At 48.6% G+C, this 16,371-nt stretch overlaps 1 protein-coding gene across 1 annotated transcript in view; it reads left to right on the top strand.

Moving 5' to 3' along the window:
- The first annotated feature begins 8,730 nt into the window (after window positions 1-8,730).
- The window catches only part of USH1C (USH1 protein network component harmonin), a 64,381-nt gene continuing 56,740 nt past the window's right edge, over window positions 8,731-16,371 (top strand). The window contains exon 1 of the mRNA XM_038764294.1: window positions 8,731-8,799. Coding sequence (XP_038620222.1) covers window positions 8,764-8,799 — 36 coding nt within the window. The 5' untranslated portion in view covers window positions 8,731-8,763. The remainder of the gene's footprint in view (window positions 8,800-16,371) is intronic.

Below are 16,371 nucleotides of genomic sequence, written 5' to 3'. Positions count from 1 at the left end.
CACCCGAATTTAGGCTCTGGCGTCCAGGCCGACCCCAGGGGATGCCTGTAATCCACCCCCCTCCCTCCTCCGGCCCCGCCTTGTCCCACCCAGGGTGGGGCGGGCCCTGGCGCAGAACCTGGACCGCTCAGGGCGAGGCGGGACTCTTCGTGGACACTGACACACACAAACGTACACGCACCAGAAGCTGAGTGGCAGAGTGGACAGAGCACGGGCCTGGGAATCAGAAGGTCTTGGGTTCCAATCCCAGCTCTGCCGCTTGTCTGCTCTGTGCCCGATTTGGACACTCCCGTCGGAGGAGTAACGTGGTTTAGTGGAAAGAGCCCGGGCTTGGGAATCGGAGGTCGTGGGTTCTAATCCCCATCCGCCACTTGTCAGTTGTGTGATTTTGAGCAAGTCGCTTCACTTCTCTGGGCCTCCGTTCCCTTATCTGTAAAATGGGGATTAAGACTGTGAGCCCCATGTAGGACAACCTGATTACCTTGTATCTACCCCAGCTCTTAGACCAGTCCTTGGCATATAGTAAACGCTTAACAAATACCATTACTATTATTTACTTGTATTCACCTCCGGGCTTAGTACAGTGCCTGGCATATACTAAGTGCTTAACAAGTACCATTATAGTCGCTCGCTCGCTCGCTCGCTCTCTCTCTCTCTCTTATCATGGGCTCTTCTTCAGAGTTCTTTTTTTCATTTTCATTTAAGGGCAACCAGAGGTTAATTAAACAATTTCACCTTGATCGCTGTCCCTTCCTTCTCAAAGCCCACCTCCTTCAAGAAGCCTTTGCCGATTAAGGCTTATTAATAATGATGATGGTATTTGTTAAGCCCTGAACTATGTGTCAGGCACTGCACTAAATGCTGCGGGAGTTATTTGTATTGATGTCTGTCTCCCCTTTCCTCCCCCAGACTATTCATTCATTCAGTCGTATTTATTGTGCGCTTATTATGTGCAGAGTACTGTACTAAGTGCTCTGACTGTGAGCTCATTGTTGGCAGGGATTGTCTCACTTTATTGTACTTTCCCAAGCACTTAGTACAGTGTTCTCCTTACAGTAGGTGCTCAATAAATAGGATGGAATGAATGAATGAAAGAAGTAAATTGAGTTGGACACAGTCTCTGTCCCATGTGGGACTCACAGTCTCAATCCCCATTTCCCAGATGAGGGATCTGTTATTATTATTATCATTATTGTTATTGTGGTATTTGTTAAGTGCTTACTATGTACCAGGCACTGTATTAAATGCTGGGGTGGACACAAGCAAATCGGGTTGGACACAGTCCCTGACCCACATGGAGCTCACAATCTTAATCCCCATTGTACAGTTGAGATACCTGAGGCACAGAGAAGTGAAGTGACTTGCCCAAGGTCACATAGCAGGTCTGTGCTCTAACCACTAGTCCAGGTTACTTCTCAGTAGCCTAAAGTTCAGAGAAATAATCAGCTTCCCTTGCCAACATAGAAGTCATTGAAGGTCATCCCCTACATTCCACCAAAACTGCCCTCTCAAAGGTCACCAATGACCTCCTGCTTGTCAGATCCAACGGCCCCTACTCTATCCTAATCCTCCTTGACCTCTCAGCTGCCTTCGACCTTGTGGACCACCCCCTTCTCCTCAACACGCTATCCAAACTTGGCTTCACAGACTCTGTCCTCTCCTGGTCCTATTCTTATCTCTCCGGCCATTCATTCTCGTCCCTTTTGTGGGTTCCTCCTTCTCCTCCCATCCCCTTACTGTAGGGGTTCCTCAAGGGTCAGTTCTTGGTCCCCTGCTGTTCTCTATCTACACTCACTCCCTTGGTGAACTCATTCACTCCCACGGCTTCAACTATCATCTCTACGCTGATGACACCCAAATCTACAGCTCTGCCCCTGTTCTCTCTCCCTCCTTTCAGGCTTGTATCTCCTCCTGCCTTCAAGACACCTCCATCTGGATGTCTGCCCATCATCTAAAACTCAATATGTCCAAGACTGAACTCCTTATCTTCCCTCCCAAACCCTGCCTTCTCCCTGACTTTCCCTTCACTGTTGTTGACACTACCATCCTTCCCGCAAGCCCGCAACCTTGGTGTCATCCTCGACTCTGTTCTCTCGTTCACCCCTCACATCCACTCCATCACCAAAAACTGCCAGTCTCACCTCTGCAACATCGCCAAGATCCGCCCTTTCCTCTCCATCCAAACCGCTACCCTGCTGGTTCAATCTCTTATCCTATCCCGACTGGATTACTGCATCAGCCTCCTCTCTGATGTCCCATCCTCCTGTCTCTCCCCACTTCAATCTATACTTTACGCTGCTGCCCAGATCAACTTTGTGCAGAAACGCTCTGGGCATGTTACTCCCCTCCTCAAAAATCTCCAGTGGCTACCAATCAACCTACACATCAGGCAAAAACTTCTCACTCTTGGCTTCAAGGCTGTCCATCACCTTGCCCCCTCCTACGTCACCTCTCTCCTTTCCTTCTACAGCCCAGCCCGCACCCTCCGCTCCTCTGCTGCTAACCTCCTCACTGTTCCTCGTTCTCGCCTGTCCCGCTGTCGACTCCCGGCCCACGTCCTCCCCCTGGCCTGGAATGCCCTCCCTCCACACATCTGCCAAGCTAGCTCTCTTCCTCCCTTCAAAGCCCTACTGAGAGCTCACCTCCTCCAGGAGGCCTTCCTAGACTGAACCCCCTCCTTCCTCTCCCCCTCCCCATCCCCCCCCGCCCTACCTCCTTCCCCTCCCCACAGCACCTGTATATATGTTTTTATGGATTTATTACTCTATTTATTTTACTTGTACATATTTACTATTCTATTTATTTTGTTTTGTTAATATGTTTTGTTTTGTTGTCTCCCCCTTCTAGACTGTGAGCCCGCTATTGGGTAGGGACCGTCTCTATATGTTGCCAACTTGTACTTCCCAAATGCTTAGTACAGTGCTCTGCACACAGTAAGTGTCCAATAAATATGATTGAATGAATGAATGAATACGATCGAATGAATGAATCTCATCCAGGTTACGGGAATTAGCTCAGTGCACCAAACCTGGCTCTTCACCCCATCCAGCAATGACCCAAAAATATTTTACACAATCTGGGTGGAGAGGAGGAATTCATTTCGATTTCATAGGCTTAAGCTCTTAATACAGTGCTCTGCATGTGGTAAGTAATAATAATAATAATGATGGCATTTATTAAGCACTTACTATGTGCAAAGCACTGTTCTAAGCACTGGGGAGGTTACAAGGTAATCAGGTTATCCCACGGGGGTCTCACAGTCTTAATCCCCATTTTACAGATGAGATAACTGAGGCATAGAGAAGTTAAGTGACTTGTCCAAAGTCACACAGCTGACAATTGGCAGAGCTCAGTACTCAGTAAATACCACTGATTGATTGTTAGGCCAATCAATCAATGGTATTTATTTGAAAACAGTCAATTACATTTATCAAGCATTTACTATGTACAGAGCACTTTACTAAGAGGTTGGGTAACTACAGTACACATTTACTATGTGCAGAGCACTTTACTAAGAGGTTGGGTAAGTACAGTACAACAAAGTTGGTAGATGCCATTCCTGCCCACAAGGAGTTTACAGCCTACAGGAAGAAACAAACATTAAAATCGATTGAGGTAGGGGAAATAATAGAGTATGAGATTATTTTTCATTCATTCATTCAATCGTATTTATTGAGCACTTACTGTGTGCAGAGCACTGTACTAAGAACTTGGGAAGTACAAATCTGCAACATAGAGAGATGGTCCCTACCAAATAATGGGCTCACAGTCTAGAAGGGGGAGACAGACAACAAAACAAAACAAGTACACAGGTGTCAATACCATCAGAATAAACAGAATTATAGCTATATACACATCATTAATAAAATAAATAAAGCAATAAATGTGTACAAATATACACAAGTATTGTGGGGAGGCGAAGAGGGTAGGGAAGGGGGGACGATGGGGAGGGGAGGAGGAGGAGAGGAAAAGGGAGGCTCAGTCTGGGAAGGCCTCCTGGAGGAGGTGAGCTCTTAGTAGGGCTTTGAAGGGGGGAAGAGAGCTAGTTTGGCAGCTGTGCAGAGGGAGGGCATTCCAGGCCAGAGGAAGGACGTGGGCCAGGGGTCGACAGTGGGACAGGCAAGAATGAGGCAAAATGAGGAGGTTAGTGGCAGAGGAGAGGACTGTGCAGGCTGGGCTGGAGAAGGAGAGAAGGGAGGTGAGGTAGTAGGGGGCGAGGTGATGGAGAGCTTTGAAGCTGAGAGAGAGGAGTTTTTGCTTGATTCGAAGGTTGACAGGCAACCACTGGAGATTTTTGAGGAGGGGAGTGACAAGCCCCAAGTGCTTCTGCAGAAAGACAATCTGGGTACCAGAGTGAAGTACAGACTGAATCGGGGAGAGATAGGAGGATGGGAGATCAGAAAGGAGTCTGATGCAGTAATCCAGTCGGGATAGGATAAGAGTTTGAACCAGCAAGGTAGCAATTTGGATGGAGAGGAAAGGGAGGATCTTGGTGATGTTGTGGAGGTGAGACTGGCAAGATTTGGTGACGATTGAATGTGTGGGGTGAATGACAGAGTGGAGTCAAGGATGACACCAAGGTTGTCTGCTTGTGAGACGGGAAGGATGGTAGTGCTGTCAACAGTGACAGGAAAGTCAGAGAGGGGACAGGGTTTGGGAGGGAAGATAAGGAGCTCAGTCTTGGACATGTTGAGTTTTAGATGGTGGGCAGACATCCAGATGGGGATGTCCTGAAGCCGGGAGGAGATACGAGCTTGGAGGGAGGGAGAGTTAACAGGGGTGGAGATGTAGATTTTGGGTGTCATCAGCTTAGAGATGATAGTTGAAGCCATGGGAGCAAAAGTTGAAGCCATGGGAGCAAATACATAAGTATTGGGGGGCTGGGGTGAGTATCAAAGTGCTTATGGTGTACCCTGTCCAGTGCATAGTTAAATGCTGCAGGAAGTACAGATAGGGGAAATAAAGTGTTTGATCTGAGAAAGCCTCTCATTGAGTGCTTAACTGTGTGCAGAGCACTGTATTAAGTATTTGGGAGAGTACGGTACAATAGAATTGGTAGACATGTTCCCTGCCTTCAAGGAGTTTACAAGCTGGTAATCAATTGATAGTGTTTATTGAGTACTTTGTGCAGAGAACTGTACTACTAACAGGTCTTTGCATATAGTAAGTGCTTAACAAATGCCATCATTATTATAATTATTATTAGGAATAATAATAATTATTATTCCTATTATTATTAGGAATAATAATAATAATGGCATTTGTTGAGCACTTAGTATGATCCTGGCATTGAATGATAGAATGAATGTAGTAAGCACTGGAGTAGAGACAAGCAAATCTGGTTGGATACAGTCCCTGTCCCATGTGGGGCTCACAGTCTCAATCCCCATTTTCTGTCATTTATTTATTTATTTATTTATTTATTTATTTATTTATTTATTTATTTCTATTAATGACTGTCTCCCCCTCCAGACTCTAAGCTCTTTGTGGGCAGAGAATGTGTCTGTTTAGTGTTATATTGTACTCTCCCAAGCTTTTAGTACAGAGTTGTGCATACAGTAAACACTCAGTAAATACGATGAATGGTATGATTCCTGGCCTCAGTGAGCTGACAGTCTAGCAGGATAAACAGAGGCTTAACCTTTTCAGCTACTGTTGGTTTAATGGCATGTTAAGCACCCAGTAATAATGATGGTATTTGTTAAGTGCTTACTACGTGCCAGGCACTGAATTAAGTGCTGATAATAATAACAAATTCCATTGATATTTATTATTTATTCATATATTTATATTAATGTCATTCATTCATTCAATTGTATTTATTGAGTGCTTACTGTGTGCAGAGCACTGTACTAAGCGCTTGGAAAGTACAATTCAGCAACAAATAGAGATAATCCCTACCCACAACAGGTTCACAGTCTAGAAGGGGGGAAACAAGCATCAAAACAAGTAAACAGGCATCAATAACATCAATATAAATAAATAGAATTATAGATATGTGCACATCATTAATATAAATAGAATTATAAATATGTACATATGTCCTCCACACATCCGCCAAACTAGCTCTCTTCCTCCCTTCAAAACCCTACTGAGAGCTTGCCTCCTCCAGGAGGCCTTCCCAGACTGAGCCCCCTTTTTCCTCTCCTCCTCCCCATCGCTCCCCCTCTTCCCTACCTCCTTCCCCTCCCCACAGCACTTGTATATATTTGTACATATTTATTACTCTATTTATTTTACGTGTACATATTTACTACTACATCTTATTAATGACGTGCATATAGCTATAATTCTATTTATTCTAACGGTTTTGACATCTGTCTACATCATCATCATCATCAATCGTATTTATTGAGCGCTTACTGTGTGCAGAGCACTGTACTAAGCGCTTGGGTCTACATGCTTTGTTTTGTTGTCTGTCTCCCCCCTTCTAGACTGTGAGCCCGTTGTTGGGTAGGGACCATCTCCATATGTTGCCGACTCGTACTTCCCAAGCGTTTAGTACAGTGCTCTGCACACAGTAAGCGCTCAATAAATACGATTGAATGAATGAATGAATGAATGACTATACAAGTGCTTGGGGGGGACTAGAGCAAAGGGAGTGAGTTGGGACGATGGGAAGGGGAGGGGGAGCAGAGGAAAAGGGGGGCTTAGTCTCTCTCCCCCTCTAGACCATGAGCTCGTTATGGGCAGAAATGTGTCTGTGTTATATTGTTCTTTCCCAAGTGCTTAGTATAGTGCTTTGCACACAGTAAGTGCTCAATAAGTATGATTGAATGAATTGAATGAATACATTTTACAGATGAGGTAACTGAGGCACAGAGAAGTAAAGTGACTTACCCAAGGTCACACAGCAGACAAGTACTAAGTGGTTGGGAGAGTACGATACGATAGAATTGGTAGACACAGTCCCAGCCAGAGAGGTAACTTCACATAGGGACCCAAAAGTAAATTTTCAGACAGTGTGGGCGGGGCTTTGAATCAGTGGAGGATGAAAAAAGTTGAGGTCTGAACAACGAATTCCCTCTCGTCCCCTTTCCCTCGCCACCCTGGGCAAAGATCTGTTTCACTTCCATGGGAACCGTCTTTAAGACAGGAATTCCTCCCCAGCCGAATCAGCTTTCACATTTGTTACTGTTGTGATCTCTCTCTCCTTAGCAGTCCCCCACGACCCCTCCCCAGCCTGTCCCCCTCCCCCCAGGCGGCACAGGACCCGGAATTTCCATTGCGATGAATAAATCAGAAGGTAAAGTGACTCCAGTTTCCCAGACGCTGAGATGCCCCTGACCGCCCGACTGTCCTTGGGTCTGCCCTTCTTCTTTCCCAGGATGGAGCCTCTGGGGGAGGGGGAAATGGGGAAGCAGGAGGGCCTAGTGGACAGAGCACGGGCCTGGGAATCAGAAGGGCATGGGTTTTAACTCAGCCTCTGCCACTTTGCTGTGTGGCCTTTGGCAAGTCACTTAACTTCTCTGGGCCTCAGCTCCCTCATCTGTAAAATGGGGAATTGAGACTGTGAGTCCCACGGGGGACAGGGACTGTGTCCATCTCGATCTGCTTGTATCCACCCCAAGGCTTAGAACAGTGCTTGGCACCTGGTAAACGCTTAACAAGTACCATTATTATTATTACTATTATCGTTATTATTATAATGATGATGACGGCAGGGTGCCTCGCTCCCCCAGGGAGACCCAGGGAGCGGTCGGGGGGTCCCCCCAGCCCGCAGACCGAGCACCCCTGTTCTCGCAGTCGGGGGAAGGTGTCTTGTGTGGTGGGGAGTGATGGGTGGGATGGGGAGAAGAGATCCTGACCTCAAATCAGGGGAGCAGGTAGCTCCATGGTGATCTGCCCGGACCCCCAAAATAATTCCCTGCCCTCCTGGACCCCCAGCCTCTTCCAGTTGAGTCCCGCACGGCAGGAGTCCCGCCCTCCGCCCCCTGCGCCCCGACTTTAGGGAGTTTCTCATAGTTTCTGAGAAGCAGGGTGGCTTAGCGGAAAAAGCGCAGGTTTGGGAGTCAGAGGACGTGGGTTCTAATCCCGGCTCCGCCGGTTGTCTGCTCTGTGATCTTGGGCAAGTTGCTTAACTTCTCTGTGCCTCAGTTACCTCTTCTGTAAAATGGGGATGAAGACTATGAGCCTCACGTGGGACAACCTGATGACCTTGTAGCTACCCCAGCTCTTAGAACAGTGCTTGGCACATAGTGAGCGCTTAACAAATGCCATCATTATTATTATTTGACCGTCAACTCGCTGTGGACAAGGGACGGGGTCGCGGGTTCTAATTCCGGCTCTGCCACTTGTCAGCTGTGTGTGACTTTGGGCAAGTCGCAATTTCTCTGGGCCTCAGTCAGCTCATCTGTAAAATGGGGATTAAGACTGTGAGCCCCACGTGGGACAACCTGATAACCTTGTATCTCCCCCAGCGCTTAGAACAGTGTTTGGCACATAGTAAGCGCTTAATAAATGCTACCACTGTTATCATTATTATTATAAACTCGGTTATACTGTTCTCTCCCAAGCGCTTAATAAGTGGCTCTGTACATAATAAGCGCTCGATAAATACATGATTGATTGGTGCGGCGTCAGACTGTACCCTGGAAGGGGAGGAGAAGAGAGGAGAGGAGAGGACTGAGGTGGACAGGAAGGGCTGGGCGGCCCTTCTTCTATCCCTATCCCTGGCCCTGGCTCCGGCCCCGCCCCGGAGCCGTCCTCGCCGCCGCCCGCTCAGGAGAGCCCCGGCCCGACCCTGCGCGGTGCGCTGCGGCCATGGAGAGGAAGGTGGCCCGGGAATTCCGGCACAAGGTGAGAGCCGCCCCGCCCCACTCCGCTCCGCTCCGCTCCGGGAAGTGGCGAGGCTGGGGGCTCCGGTGGGCACCGGGAGGACCAAGCTAGGAGCCCGAACGACCCCTCCCCACCTCCCCTCTCCCCACTTCTCCTTCCCCTCTCCCCTCTCCCCCCTCCCCTTCCCCTTCCGCCCCCTTCCCTTTCCCCCTCCACCCCTCCTCTCTTCCCTTTCCCCCTCCCCTTCCCCTCCCTCCTTTCCCCCCTCCCCTTTCCCCCTCCCTTTTCCCCTTTCCCCCTCCCTTTTCCCTCTCTCCTTTCCCCCTCCCCTTCCCCCTCCCCATTTCCCCTCCCCTTTCCCCCTCCCTTTCCCCCTCCCTTTTCCCCTTCCCCTCTCCCCTTTCCCCCTCCCTTTTCCCCTTCCCCTCTCCCCTTTCGCCCTCCTCCTTTCCCCCTCCCCTTTCCCCCCTTTCCCCCCTCCCCCTTCCCCTCTCCCCCTTCCCCTCTCCTCTTTTCCCTCTCCCCTTTCCCCCTCCCCTTTCCCCTTCCCCTCTCCCCTTTCTCTCTCCCCTTTCCCCCTCCCCTTCTCCCTCTCCCCTTTCCCCCTCCCCTTCTCCCCCTCCCCTTCTCCCTCTCCCCTTCTCCCTCTCCCCTTTTCCCTCTCCACTTCCCCCTCCCCTTTCCCCCTTCCCCTCCTCTGCCCCCTTTCCCCCTTCCCCTCTCCCCCTTCCCCTGCCCCCTCCCCTGTCCCCTTACCCCTCCCTTCCCCATTCCCTTTCCCCCTCCCCTTCCCCCTCCTCCCCTTCCCCCTCTTCCCCCTCCGCCCGTTCCCTCCTCCCCTTTCCCCTTCCCCCCCTTTTCCCGCCTCCCCTTCCCCCTTCTCCCCTTTCCACCTCTCCCCGCCTCCGCCACCGCCCCCGTCCCGCTGGGACCCCGGGACAAGTCGGGGCTACAGGGAGCCGCCCACCAAGGGTCAGGACAGGTTTGGGGAGGTGGGGGGGGCGGTTGCGGGGAGCCCCCTGCAGAGGCCTCAGCACAGGTGGCGGGGGGGGGGGGGTTGGTTGCGGGAGGAGGTCCGCCCGCAGGGTGCTCAGGACAGGTGAGGGGCTGTGCGGGGAGCACCCCCGCCTCCCCCGCAGTGGCTCAGTTCAATTCATTTGTACATATTGAGCTCTTACTGTGTACAGAGCACTGTACTACGCTACAATATAGCAAATAAAGAGAGACAATCGCTGCCCACAACGGGCTCACAGTCTAGAAGGGGGCTGGGGGGGGGGGGGGCAGAGAAACAGGCATCAGTACAAGTAAACAGGAATCAATACAAATAAATGGAATTATAGATCTATACCTAAGTCCTGTGGGGAGGGGAGGGGAGAGCCAAGGAAGCGAGTCAGGGTGATGGGGAAAGGAGGGGGAAGGGAGGGGGAAGTGGGGAAAAGTGGGGCTTAGTCTGGGACGTTGGACACTCCCAACCCTGGCCGGTGACCACACCGACCTCCCTGACTCTTGGGCTGCTAATGGGTAAAGTCTCCTCTTCCTTCCAGACTCCTCCTTCTCTGCTGATGCTCCTTTCCGCCTCTTACACCGGCTACTACTCTCTGGCCTGATCTGCGGCTTCTCAAAGCCAGGCAACCTATTAATGTGGCTAAACCCTCCCTCTCTCCCACCCCCAACCCTCTTCAGCCACCCCCTCCTCCTTGAAACATTATCCCGCCTTGGCTTCTCTGACACTGTCCTCCCTGGCTTCATTCATTCAATCGTATTTATTGAGCGCTGTGTGCAGAGCACTGTCCTAAGAGCTTCGTTGATTAAATCACATTTATTGCGAACTTACTGTGAGCAAAGCACTGTTCTCCTCCTTGCTTTCTAGTTGCTCATTTTCTGTCTCTTTTGCTGCCTCTCCTATTCTCTATCTACCCCTCTCCCTTGGAGAAATAATTTGTTCCCGTTAGAGGTGGATTCCCAAATCTACCGCTCCAGCCATGACCTCTCTCCTTCTCAGCAGCCCCACATTTCCTCCTGCCTTCAGGATATTTCTATTTGCATGCCCCACCAACACCTCAAACTGAACAGGTCCAAAACAGAGCTTCCCAACCAAAACCCATTCTCCCCCTGACTTTCCCCATCACTACAGATACCACCACTACACTCCCTGTCTCACGAGCCCATTATTGTGACATCTCTCATTCAACCCAAAGCCCTACTGAGAGCTCACCTTCTCCAGGAGACCTTTCCAGACATTCCCTTTTTCCTCTCCTTCTCCCCATTGCCCCTCCTTCTGCTTTACCTCCTTCCCCTCCCCACAGCACTTGTATATATTTGTACAGATTTATTACTCTATTTTATTTGTACAAATTTACTGCTCTATTTTATTAATGATGTGCATATTGCTATAATTCTATTTATTCTGGTGGTTTTGACATCTGTCTACATGTTTTGTCTCGTTGTCTGTCTCCCCCTCCTAGACTGTGAGCCTGTTGTTGGGTAGGGACTGTCTCCATATGTTGCTGACTTGTACTTCCCAAGTGCTTAGTCCAGTGCTCTGCACACAGTAAGCGCTCAATAAATACGATTGAATGAATATTCATTCTGTTATCAAATCCCATTTCTAGTATTTGCCCCTTTCCCTCCATCCAAATTGCTACTGCACTGATCCAACCACCTAACTCAACCCACCTTGACTACTGGATCAGCCTCCTCAGAGACCTCCCTGCCCCCTATCTCTCCCGACTCCAGTTCATACTTCAGTCTGCTGACCAGATCATTTTTCTAAAAATAAGTTCAGTCCACAACTCCCCACTCCTCAATAACCTCCAATAGTTTTCCACCCATCATCCCATCAAGCAGGAATTCCTTACCATTAACTTTAAATTAATAAATCAGCTGTCCCCCCCTTACCTAACTTCACTGATTTCCTTCTTCAACCCAGTCTGCACACTTCAATTCTCTAATGCCAATCCACTCTCTATACATCAGCCTCATCCATCTTGTCCCCGACTGGATCAGGCATTTGCATTGGTCTATGTGGGACTGGCTTTGGGTAGGGACTGTCTCCATATGTTGCCAACTTGTACTTCCCAAGCGCTTAGTACAGTGCTCTGCACACAGTAAGCGCTCAATAAATACGATTGATTGATTGATTGATTTAGTCAATCTGAAAAAATTAAATGGTGACTCAGATAACCCCTTCTGGCCTCCCTTCCCCCAACACACACACACACACACACACACACACACACACACACACACACACACACACACACACACACACACACACACACACACACACACACCCGATAGAGCTCCTTTGGACAAATTGTTAATTTTTTCTCAGCTAGGCCAGCTCCTTTTGGGAGTCTAGACTGTAGACTCTTTGTGGGCACGGAATGTATCTACGAACTCTCCCAAATGCTTAGTACAGTACTCTGCACACAAGTGCTTGATAATTGCCACTGATTGATTGAGTCCCCATAAACCCAGGCAGGCTTAGTTCCTGGCCAGGGGAGGGGCCAGAACAGCCCATCAATTCCCACACAGTAAATCAGTTAATCGTATTTGAGTGCTTACTAAGTGCAGAGCACTGTACTGAGCATTTGGGAGAGTACAACAGACACATTTCCTGCCCACAGTGAGCTTACAGTCTAGAGAGGGAGATAGTAATATAAATAAATGACAGATATGTACATAAGTGAGGTGGGGCTGGGAGGGGGGATGAAAAAGGGGAGCAAGTCAAGGGGTTGCAGAAGTGGGTAGAAGAAGAGGAAAGGAGGGCTTAGTCAGGGAAGGCCTGTTGGGGGAGATGGGCCTTCAATAGGCTTTGAAGGAGGGGAGAGTAATTTACCCACCTACACACTGTTATACACCTGTAACCTTTGGTCACTTAATTGTCAGTTTTTATGAACTTGGAAGAGGTGAGGGATGGATGCCTTTAGAATTAGTCACCAGCCTGGAGTTGCTTGGGGGCACCATCCTCTGCAGGGACTATTCAGTCATTAGTGGTGGGGTTGACTCTCCAGTTGGGTAATGGGGTTGGATGTTGTCCGCAGTGGCCTTTGTAGAGAGAGTGAGGTGTGCCTTGATTGGTTTAGCAGAAAGAGCACGGGTTTGGGAGTCAGAGGTCGTGGGTTCTAATCCCGGCTCCATCACTTGTCAGCTGTGTGATTTTGGGCAAGTCACTTAACTTTTCTGGGCCGCAGTTACCTCATCTGTAAAATGGGGATTAAGACTGTGAGCCCCATGTGGGAAGACCTTATTACCTTGTATCCCCCCGGAGTTTAGAACAATGCTTGGCACATAGTAAGCGCTTAACAAAAGCCATCATTATTATACTAAATCCCCATTTAACAAATGAGGAACCCGAAGTCCAGGGAAGTTAGGTGACTTGCCCAAGGTCACACAGTAGACAAGTGGAAGGGCTGGGATTAGAGCCCAGGTCCTCTGACTCCCAGGACTGTGCTCTTTCCACTAGGCCACCCTGCTTCTGGTATCAGAAGCACCAAACTTCCAGTCATCTAAGTGTAGCAGCAGACAGCACTGCTAGAGGCCTGGGTAGGGAGGAATGTTCTCAGTTCCAACACCCTCATGGTCATTCTAGGGTCAGGATGGGGTTACACCCTGTTTCCCCACCTAAAGCTATTGTTTTGGTCTAGGTGTTCCTAAGCCTGGGTGCAGGGGGATATACAAAATGACCTTTGGAGTTTCCCTGGCTCTGTTTTATGAGCATCATAACGTGTCTGCTAATTCTGTTGTATTGTACTCTCCCAAGTGCTTACTACAGCACTGCACAGAGTAAGCTCTCAATAAATACAATGCAGGAACTGGACCTCTCTGCCTGAGGATACAGTCGTGGGGTAGAATCCCTGTAGTCATTTCCTTTGTGCAGATTCTCAGTCCTGAAGTCTGAATTAGCTAACATTGTGGATGGGAGACCCCACTGTCAGCAATAAAGGAAGAGAAGCAGTGTAGCCTAGTGGAAAGAGCACAGGCCTAGGAACCAGAGGACCTAGCTTCAAATCCCAGCTCTGCCAAGTGCTTGTTGTGAGACCTTGGGAAAGTCACTCAACTTTTCTGACAATTTCCTCATCTGTAATTAAATACCTGTTCTTCCTCCTACTTAGACTGTGAACCACCTAATTAATTTGTATCTACTCCAGAGTTTAGGACAGTGCTTGGCACACAGTAAGCACTTAATAAACACCATTAAAAAATAGAAGGATAAATAGTGAAAGGGGATCTTTTGACATTTCATCAGAAGTCAGAGAGGAAAGCTAATAAGTAAAATTAGAGGATTTGCTTAGGGCCTTTCAAACATGAAAGTTTTTATGAACCAAAACAGGGCATTGGCATCAGTGAGCCCATTGTTGGGCAGGGATTGTCTCTATTTGTTGCTCTTGTGAAAACCGAAATCACAAGAACACGTGGGGAAGGTAATTCTTGCCTGAGTGGGTTGATGAGTGGGCATTTGGGCATTTCTGGGGACCAAGAGCAAGATCCCTAAGGCTTTCTGTGGGGAAGTCCCTGGGGTAACGACGGGGGCTGTGGATTAATCTCCTCTCTGTTCTTTGTGTTGGTTTAATCTCCGCACTGTGCTTCTTTGTGTTGGCTCCCTTCTGCCTGGGTGACTCCATAGACAACTGGTTTCATTTTGTGCTTTTGTCCTGTCCTGCCCTGATTAGTCTGGCAGGCCCCTTCCTCCCTCCCTCCTTATCAGGCCCTCATGGCCAATCGGCTGGGTTTCCTCCTCCAGGGTTGGCTACCCAGAGTTACCTATTAATGCCCAGGTGAATCTGTCCTGGCAGCAGAGGTTTGGACTTTGTGCTGAGTAGTTCCTGAGGGACCCGGAAGTAACTCCAAAGGTTGCTGAGCTGGTGAGGGAGGAAAAGAGGGAGAGGGAGATGGGGGTTCACATCGTACCAGGTAGATACACGCTAATCAGGTTGGACATGGTACTTGTCCCACAAAGAGTTCAGAGTCTTACTCTCCAGAAGCAGTGTTGTCTAGTGGAGAGAGCACAGGCTTGGGAGTCAAAAGACCTGGGTTCTAATCTTGGCTCTCCCACTTCCCTGTTGTGTAATCTTGGGTAAGTCCTTTCTCTGTGTCGCAGTTCCCCCATCTGTAAAACAGATATTACACACCTATTCTCTCCCCCTACCTTAGACTGTGAGTCCCATGCGGGACAGAGATTGTGCCAATCTACTTATAGTGTTTGTACCCCAGTGCTTAGTACAGTGCTGGTACATAACAAATCAGCGTGGCTTAGTGTGGCTCAGTGGAAAGAGCATGGGCTTTGGAGTCAGAGGTCACGGGTTCAAATCCCAGCTCCGCCAATTGTCAGCTGTGTGACTTTGGGCAAGTCACTTAACTTCTCTGTGCCTCAGTTACCCCATCTGTAAAGTAGGGATATAGAGCCCCCCGTGGGACAACCTGATCACCTTGTAACCTCCCCAGCGCTTAGAACAGTGCTTTGCACATAGTAAGCGCTTAATAAATGCCATTATTATTATTATTATAAATACCATAATTACCGCAGTGCTGGAGAAGCAATGTGATTTAGTAGAAATGGCATAGGCTTGGGAGGCAGAGGACCTGGGTTTTAATCCTGGGTCTTCCACTTGCCTGCTTGTGTGCTAAGGTCACTTGTGTGACCTTAGGCCAGTCATTTAACTACTCTGTGCCACAGTTCCCTCATCTGTAAAATGGGGATTAAGACTGAGCCCTGTGTGGGACATGCACTGCACTATGTCCAGCCTCATTATCTTATATCTTATATTGACCCCTGCACTTATTACAGTTGCTGGCACATAGTAGAATCTAACAGATAGCACTAAAAAAAATCATGTACCTTGTTCTCCTCTGAAAGCAGAGCAACTGGAAACAAGTGAAAAAATAGCGGAAAACTGGATCTAGTTTAAGTCTAAGGAAGCACTATCTCCCCCATTTTTTTAATGGTATTTGTTAAATGCTTACTATGTGCTAGGCAATCTTCTAAGTGCTCGGGTAGATACAAAGTAATCAGGTTGGACATAGTCCCCATCCCATATGGGGCTGAGAGTCTTTATCCCCATTTTATAGTTGAGGGAACTGAGGCATAGAGAAGTTAAGTGATTTGCCCAAAGTCACATAGTGGCAGAGCCAGGATTAGAACCCATGACCTTCTCACTCCCAGGTTCATGTTCTACCCATTAGCCCACACTGCTAAGCTCCTTGTGGACAGGAAACATATCCTGTGTTTCTCTATTGTGCTTTCAATCAATCAATCAATCGTATTTATTGAGCACTTACTGTGTGCAGAGCACTGTACTAAGCGCTTGGGAAGTACAAGTTGGCAACATATAGAGACAGTCCCTACCCAACAGTGGGCTCACAGCCTAAAAGGGGGAGACAGAGAACAAAACCAAACATACTAACAAAATAAAATAAATAAAAAACAAAACACTTTCAAAGCACTTAGAACTGAGCATTGCAGCCAGTGAGTGCTCAATAAATATCATAGTTTACTTCTCTGTGAGGTTTGCTGAGGGAGGTCGGGGAAGCCGTCTTCTCTGGAGATCTTCTGGAATAGTCGGAGACGACCCATTTCCTCTTGGGAGGGTT

The sequence above is a fragment of the Tachyglossus aculeatus genome, chromosome 22, assembly GCF_015852505.1.
Source record: "Tachyglossus aculeatus isolate mTacAcu1 chromosome 22, mTacAcu1.pri, whole genome shotgun sequence".
Classification (NCBI taxonomy): Eukaryota; Metazoa; Chordata; class Mammalia; order Monotremata; family Tachyglossidae; genus Tachyglossus; species Tachyglossus aculeatus.
The sequence above is the reverse complement of the archived record's forward strand: the minus strand, read 5'-3'. Positions and strand labels throughout refer to the sequence as shown.